Raw genomic sequence first — 8346 nt, 5'->3', positions numbered from 1 at the left:
ATGGACAAATTGGATATTATATGCGGTTTCCTTGGAAACAGGCATGTGTCCTTGTGTACTGTAAGTGCCAGAGCAAATGGTCCTTTGTATCCCCTAGACATGGTAGAAAACCTGCATCATACTGATGCCTATTCATTCTATTAATTCCTAACCTGTTGATTTATTTGTAACTTGATCTGGAGGTACAGTTATTAGATATTTTTGGAGAGACAGTTATTAGATCTTAATTTGAACAGAAAACAAATACTTCAAATCAGGGCCATGATTTTAAATCAACTCTGACATAAGATAACAAAGTGGCTAGCTGAGTAGATATGCTGTGCTACATTTGGCTGCTACACATGTGTGGTGCTTCAAACTGTGACTATGACTAAGCACCTTTGTAAAATGAATGCGATCCAATCCCACTACAGCCACTGCACTGGTGGAGCTCACAAATATACACACAGTAATGCTCTGTTATATTAATATATGTATTTATTTATTGTTATCCAGTTTGATATCATTATATTTTATTTGAGCTCTTACAGGCCCCCTGTGCATGGACCTAGCATCACAACAAAGAGATTGGCACAACAAGATTGGTGGGAAATAGACACCATCTAATCACACAGTTCATCACACAATTTAACGTTTTTTTGGGAGGACTTGGGAAAGACAATTAAGTAACTGTAACATATTTAAACTTCATTTATGAAAATGAGCATTGTAATAGGATGTGCCAAAAGCAAATCATTACCATGATACATTCCAATATTAAATGGTCAAAGTATAAATAAAATAGAAATCTTGAAGTAAAAATCATAACAGTTGAATTGCTCAGATGTGTGTGGTGAATTTTGCCATGAGGGTACTACTGCCGCCAAAGCACAATGTTGTCCCTAGCAATGAAATAAAATAACCTCTGTTTTTTGAAAAATGAAAAAAAAATGCTGACAATATAAAAATACATGGCATTGTAGTTCATTAAATAAACCAACAATTTATATATAAAATATTATATTGATGTATATAAAAATATGCTTAACAACTTCATGAAAAGCGTAACAGCCATAAGCGTCTTTTGTCTGCCACTTCAGAACACACTGTCAACCACAAAAATCCCAAATATGTACAAACAATCAGCTATCAGAGCAGTCGGAACGTCATTTCAACAACAATGGACTGTTTCACATCACTGTTTTTCTGACGCGATTATAGGATAAGTGTCAAATTCAAGCAGTACTACATATTCCAAAATAAATTAAATAGAAAAGGAATATTCTTATATTGTATTAATTAAATATCATAATGTCAGTGTATCTTTGGAGAGAGGGAGAGAGGATGGTGACGTAGACATGTTTTCAAACATTGTGTCACACCAACACCAACGTGACAGTATTTCAGCCTACTGAGTCAATAACAAACACAGGCAGTGTCAGCTATCCTATAAAACAGAACATCTACAACGAACGGACGAAGCCAGGATAAGAGCCAGGGAGTTAATTATGGAGAAATACAGCTGAGATATCAGTTAGTTGAGGCAGTGAATAACAAAGTGGTAATGTGAGCTAGGTAAACTATAGCACATTGTCACACTGAATGATTCAGAGGACTGGTATTGTAGCTGCAAACTGTTGAACATTAAGCTGGATATTGCTACTGTAGTACTGTAGGTGTGTGTCTTTGTTGAGATGTTTCTTGACTAGAGGACTGTAACCTAATTTTGGGTAATTTCCATAGGAAGTGGTTAATCCCTGGTTTCTCCTGTCGAGGCAGTGTCTAGCACAAGCTAAAGCCACCCCCTCTCCATGTCCTGGTCCTCCTCCTCCTATTCCCCTCCTCTAGGCTCAAAGTTGTGGGACAGAGACCTCCCTCAATCTCCATCGCATGGTAAAGTGCCGTCTTCGCTGGCACGTGAGGACAAGGCGGTACCCAGCTCGTCCACACACCAACAGAGGCCACGCTGTATACCCTTGGAGGAACGACACTGTGTTTTGTGACAGGAGAGAGAATGATATGTCATCATACCACAGAACTATTGTCTGCATGCCCAGAGTCTTCTTTATCCAGAGCCTCTGGCTGTGGAGATATTTTTGGGCTGAACTGAATAGAGAGATAGCATGCAACTAAATAAAGAGATAGCATGCAATTAAATAGAGGGATAGCATGCAACTAATTAGAGAGATATTATGCAATTAAATAGATGGATAGCATAAACACATACACAGGCAAATATACATACACATGCAAATATTCACGTCAGCAAACATGTCGCTCTGTATCTACCTGCTTTTTCCTGTAGAAGCCCAGAGTATCACAATTGGGGATATAGATGTCACGATCAGACAGGAAGATAGTGAGCTCAACACCACGCAGAACACTATTGAGCAGCTTACGGCAGGGTGCCTAAACAGAACAAGGATACATTGATAAACACAGTAACTACACCTTGATAAAAATAGTAACTACACATTGATTCATACAGTAACTAAACATTGATAAATACAGTAACTATACATGGATAAATACAGTAACTACGCCTTGATGAATACGATAACTGCACATTGATAAATACAGTAACTATACATTGATGAATACAGTAACTACACATTGGTCAATACAGTAACTACACAAGCAGAAATGCTTATTAAATGACAGAAAATGCAGAGAGCCCTTAAGTAGCCTATTGAAGTAGCTACAACATGTGTGGATATCATAGGACATGTATGTCAGTGATGGAGCATGAAGCCAGAAGCTAAACATATTATATATCACATACTATCATGTCATTCATTATATAATGATATTGTTAGACAAAGGCTGTGCCTTTTCAGGTCACTGAGACAGTGGTTTGAAGCAACTGTAACGATATAGACAGTACAGTGCATTCGGGAAAGTATTCATAACATTTCTTTGCTTTGTCATTATGGGGGTATTGTGTGTAGATTGGTGAGGGGAAAAAACAATTTAATACATTTTAGAATAAGGCTGTAACGTAACAAAATGTGGAAAAAAAAGACATTCCGAATGCACTATATTTGTTAAATTGTAGAAACAAATTGTGTGTTGTGTTTGATCGCAGATCAACCTCCTTTTGTAAAGTGAAAAATCCAAGGCCACCACAGTCGAGTCTAAACTTGACTGACTCACATCATGGCTTATTAGTTCTGCCACGCAGCTGCAGACACATCATGCCCCATATGGCTGCAGAATGCTGTCACTGTATCACCCAGATAGCACAGCAGCTTCAGTAATAACTAACTCTCCCAGGCTCCTTCCATCATACAGTATCTATCTGTATGAATATGAACACATTATGTAATCAGCTCTACATGTTTTCTCACATTTAAGCAAGTGTGAGTAAGTGTACATAGAAATCATTATTATCTTCATACTTGGATAAAACATACCTTTTCTATTTCACCACTATGTGAAGGATGTGGACCTATAGGAGAGAGCAGCATATTAACAATAATGCATTAAATCACGGCATTATTAGGAACCTTAACCCATCTCTAATATCATTATATAAGTTAGAAGTATTTTATTTCAAGCTGTTACAAGACATGAATCATCAAGCATATACTGGATACCGGTGTATATTTCCCATGAGTATAGTTCCTGTAGTATGTCCTCACTAAGGGATCGCAGTGGCTTAGTCTGAACAGTAGGTGGAGAGCTTGCAATGAAAAGCAGCATAATCTGAATGTGGGTGACAGCGTGACACTCATTCAGTGCTGTCAAGAAAATGCACACACACAGATCACAACCTCTCTTTGAAATGCATGTACAGTACCATAACCATACACATCACATGTATCATACCTACACAAACACACATACTTACACACACACACATATTTACACAAGCTACTACGTACTAATATGCCTTAACAGATCCTCACAAATGTCTGTTCATCATAGTGTAGCCTAAATTCCATTTATTCCATGACTGATGATATGATGCTCAAGGCAACGTTTGAGACTTCTAGTTCCAAAGTCCCTCAAATTAGATTTAGATCACAAGTAGGATTGCAAAATTCCAGGAACTTTCAATAAATTCCCTGGTTTCCTGAAATCCCAGTTGGAAAATAGGAAACTTCCAACCAGGATTCTGGAAAACCAGGGAATTTATGGAAAGTTCCCGGAATTGTGCAACCCTAGTCACATGACTCCAGAGACACTGCAGCATAGAAATCAAGACCATGCAGCCCTTTCAAATCCATGTTTAGTGCTTGTCATGCATCTAACATTAAATGTCATACTCATATGATAATACAGTAATAGCATTTCTATTTGGTGCATGCCAACATCACATACAATATTCACACTGATGATGAGAGATTGTGTGTCCTACTACATGCTACCACAGCTACCCCCTTAATAAACTAATCTGTAGTATAATTGCCCTAACACACACAACACAGAGCTGAATTGAATACTATTAGAGGTGCTGGTGGTGTGTGTCTCAGTCTTACCTGTGGGGTGGGGCCTCTCCGTGGGACTGGTCCTGCTGTGCTTGGTGCAGAAGCCCCTGCCCTGCAACAGAGCCTGGAGAGGGCTGTGTTCCTGAGGAAGAGGCACGCAGCGCAGCCCCTTGGCACAGCTCATGGTGTACACACCACAGGGCTCTCCCTGGACCAACATTGATGTACTGCCTGCCTGCCCAATATGGTCGCGGGGGGCCCGACCTGGTTCTTTACACGAGAAACAACCCTTGTAGGGTCCCAAACGGTTAGCTAGAGTCGAAGATCCGCAGTGAGCAATCATCAACAAGATAATAGTCATAAAGTTAGAAAGGAGAGGCATTTTCTGTCCAGGTCTCAGGTTCAGCTCCACACTCTCTCTTTCTCCCTCCCTCTCTCAGTCAAATGTGGCTAATGCTATTTCTTCTCTCCTGTTTCTCCGTCTTCTTTCCGTCTCTTCAGCTTTGCTTGATGCTTAGCCGGTTTAATCTCAAGACAGCCAGGAGTCCTCTGCAGTGCTAGAGGAGACAAACGGAGACCGAGACACAGCAAAGCAGCAGCTTTTAAAGATCTGAAAGGCGGTGATAGAGAGGGAGAGAGAGAACACAGTTATGACACCTTCAGGGGCTGGGACTCAGAGAGAGAGAGAGAGAGAGAGAGAGAGAGAGAGAGAGAGAGGATGAGGGAGAGGAAGGCAGAGAGAGAGTAGAGGAAGAGGTGGGGGTGGATTATTTTCCTTTTGGAAATTATCAAAATCTCCCCCACCTCTTCCTTTCAACCTCCCCAACCCCCCCATTAAACAGTATACATTGTGCAACATACACTTCTCCCCATTATACTTGGTTGTGAGACCATTCTGGTCATATTTTCCATGGTAGCAATTAAACAAAGCTATTGTATTGCATTCACCTATATGGACTGCAATGTTTAGCACTATAAGACTTGTTCTAATGCTCTGTCAACCCCGACCAGAGAAGAATACAGAGTACTGATTGGATCTTGCAAAACAGGCACTAAATAAAGAGATAACTTTGATAAATAAATTAAAACGACAAAAGTTGATCGAATTGCAGAGAGGATAATGAACTGTCCGTGTACAGGAGAAAGTTCAAATAACCAAACAAATAGCTTATTTTATCAGTACAATGTAATAATGATCTACCTAGACGTGTGCCAAACGTTAGTCAAGAAAGGTTCCCAGAAGTAGAAGTGTTTTAATATAAACTGAAAGTGTATTGCCATGAAAAACATGTTTCAGCAGCTGGTGTATCTTGTTCTTACCTTGTGTAATGCATGTGCATAACTATAGCCCATTGGTTTGCTCAACTTTATCCAAATCAAACAATGTTGAATGGATTGGTATCGCTCCAACAGGGGGACTATCCCACCTCCTGACAAACTATAATGAACGTGATCGTTGAGACCAGGGATGACAGGGCTTGATGATGGTCAGACTGGGTATTTAACACATTATACACTGAACAAAAATATAAACACAATATGTAAAGTGTTGGTCCCATGTTCCATGAGCTGAAATAAAAGATCCCAGAAATGTTCCATACGCACAAAAAATATTTCTCTCAAATGTTGTGCACAAATTTGTTTACATCCTGCTAGTGAGCATTTATCCTTTACCAAGATAATCCATCCACCTGACAGGTGTGGCATATCAAGAAGCTGATTAAACAGCATGATCATTACACAAGTGCACCTTGTGCTGGGGACAATAAAAGGCCACTCCAAAATGTGTAGTTTTGTCTCACAACACAGTTGGCTCTAACCAGAATAGAAAGAGGAGTGGGAGGCCCCGGTGCTTGTTCTCTTGCTCAGTTGTGCACCGGGGCCTCCCACTCCTCTTTCTATTCTGGTTAGAGACAGTTTGCGCTGTTCTGTGAAGGGAGTAGTATGCAGCGTTGTTGTCAATTTCTTGCATGGAATAGCTTTAATTTCTCAGAACAAGAATAGACTGACGAGTTTCAGAAGAAAGTGCTTTGTTTCTGGCCATTTTGAGCCTGTAATCGAACCCACAAATGCTGATGCTCCAGACACTCAACTAGTCTAAAGAAGGCCAGTTTTATTGCTTCTTTAATCACCACAACAGTTTTCAGCTGTGCTAACATAGTTGAAAAAGGGTTTTCTAATGATCAATTAGCCTTTTAAAATTATAAACTTGGATTAGCTAACACAACATCCCATTGGAACACAGGAGTGATGGTTGCTGATAATGGGCCTCTGTACACCTATGTAGATAGTCCATAAACAGCCGTTTCCAGCTACAATAGTCAACATTAACAATGTCAACACTGTATTTCTGATCAATTTGATGTTATTTTAATGGACAAAAAAATGTATTTTCTTTCAAAAACAAAGGCATTTCTAAGTGACCCCAAACTTTTGAATGGTAGTGTACATACTGACCATAATAGAGAAAGGGCTGAGGCAGGCAGCAGCTAATAATGCAATCCATCTATCCATTCAACCGTTCAACATTTGCTTCACGGGCGCGATCTTCAAGAGATCACTCTCACCCATCCTGAGACTCACAACTCTTCATATTTCATACCACTTACACATATTAGGCATAGAATAGCAAAAGAGATGGGGGTATAATGCATATTAGAGTACATTTTATTGGTCTTGTCCAAATACATCAAACAACAATATAATGCATAAACCAGCCTTTGCTGGAGGATCATATGATGGCACATAGAATTAGAATGACTCTAATGTACCCATAGAATTAGAATGACTCTAATGTACCCATAGAATTAGAATGATTCAATAGAATTAGAATGACTCGAATAGACCATAGAATTAGATTGACTCATCTATTTATATGGGTTAGAGCTCCATAGGTTAAAAATCCACTCTTATCTATAGAGCATATTTGTCATTGTGTTGGGTGCTGTAGTTTGTCTTAGTACCATGGTGTAGCCTAAAGCACTTAAGTAAAAATACTTTAAATGGTATCTGTACTTTAGAGGGTATCTGTACTTTACTATTTATATTTTTGACAACTTTGACTTTTGCTCCACTACATTTCTAAAGAAAATATGTACTTTTACTCCCACGCATTTTCCCTGACACCCAAAAGTACTCATTACATTTCGAATTCTCAGGCAGAAGCGTAATATGGTCCAATTCACACACCTGTCAATATAATGTGTTGTCATCCCTACTGCCTCTTATCTGTTGGACTCACTAAACACAAATACTGTGTTTCTAAATTATATAAAAAGTTATATTGTGCCATCTGGTTTGCTTAATATCAGGAATTTGATGTATAGCATTTACTTTTATTTTGTGCTTTTACTTAACTATGACAATTGAGTCTTTTTTCTACCACTGTACTTAAGTACATTTAAAAAAAAAACTTTTAGACTTTTACTAAAGTAGTATTTTACTAGGTTACTTTCACTTTAACTTGAGTCATTTTCTATTAAGGTATCTTTACCTTTATGATAATTGGGTACATTTCCACCACTACCATGGAGGAGACTCCTGTAAGGACAAGATTCTGTGTTTATATATTGTTGTCACGAGGCAACATGAACATTATGACATCATTTCAGAGAGCATAACACAGGATTTAGAAAGATGTCAATAGTTCCGGGAACCCCACTTGGTGAAAACTTGTTTAGTCGTCAGCCGCCTGGTGTTCTTATTAGGGATGATTGATCTTGGCACTAAGAGCAGAAATCACCTGCAGTCTTATGTTCCCATCAGTGAGCTACAACAGCTACAGCCCTAGCTAGTCTGTTTCCACATGTTTTGTCAGGAGAATCCAAGAGACATGCCAGACCAATGGGGGCTCTCTTTTTCCACACTCCCTGGATTACTCATTTTTCCTCTGGAAACAGGTCTCTGTACACAGACAGACCGACTGACCTATTCTATT

General features: G+C 39.1%; 1 protein-coding gene across 1 annotated transcript; it reads right to left on the bottom strand.

The window, feature by feature from the left end:
* Positions 1-459: 459 nt before the first annotated feature.
* On the bottom strand, positions 460-5059 carry LOC118360698 (insulin-like growth factor-binding protein 5). The gene is made up of 4 exons (XM_035740016.2): positions 4461-5059; positions 3393-3427; positions 2269-2388; positions 460-1969 (listed from the first exon to the last, which is right to left on the bottom strand). Exons 1-4 carry the CDS (start codon positions 4789-4791, stop codon positions 1856-1858), a joined length of 600 nt encoding a protein of 199 aa, XP_035595909.1. The 5' UTR covers positions 4792-5059; the 3' UTR covers positions 460-1855.
* Positions 5060-8346: the final 3287 nt, after the last annotated feature.

This window comes from Oncorhynchus keta, chromosome 28, assembly GCF_023373465.1.
Source record: "Oncorhynchus keta strain PuntledgeMale-10-30-2019 chromosome 28, Oket_V2, whole genome shotgun sequence".
In the NCBI taxonomy this organism is placed as follows: Eukaryota; Metazoa; Chordata; class Actinopteri; order Salmoniformes; family Salmonidae; genus Oncorhynchus; species Oncorhynchus keta.
This window is presented reverse-complemented; position numbering and strand designations above follow the sequence as displayed.

Bases quoted from the DNA above. Each gene is read 5' to 3' on its own strand.
- LOC118360698 (XM_035740016.2), bottom strand. From the start codon at position 4,791: ATGCCTCTCCTTTCTAACTTTATGACTATTATCTTGTTGATGATTGCT. The intron at 3,428-4,460 runs GTAAGACTGAGA...TCTCTCCTATAG, and splicing joins GGAGAGGCCCCACCCCACAG to GTCCACATCCTTCACATAGT. The intron at 2,389-3,392 runs GTATGTTTTATC...TGTTCTGTTTAG, and splicing joins ATAGTGGTGAAATAGAAAAG to GCACCCTGCCGTAAGCTGCT.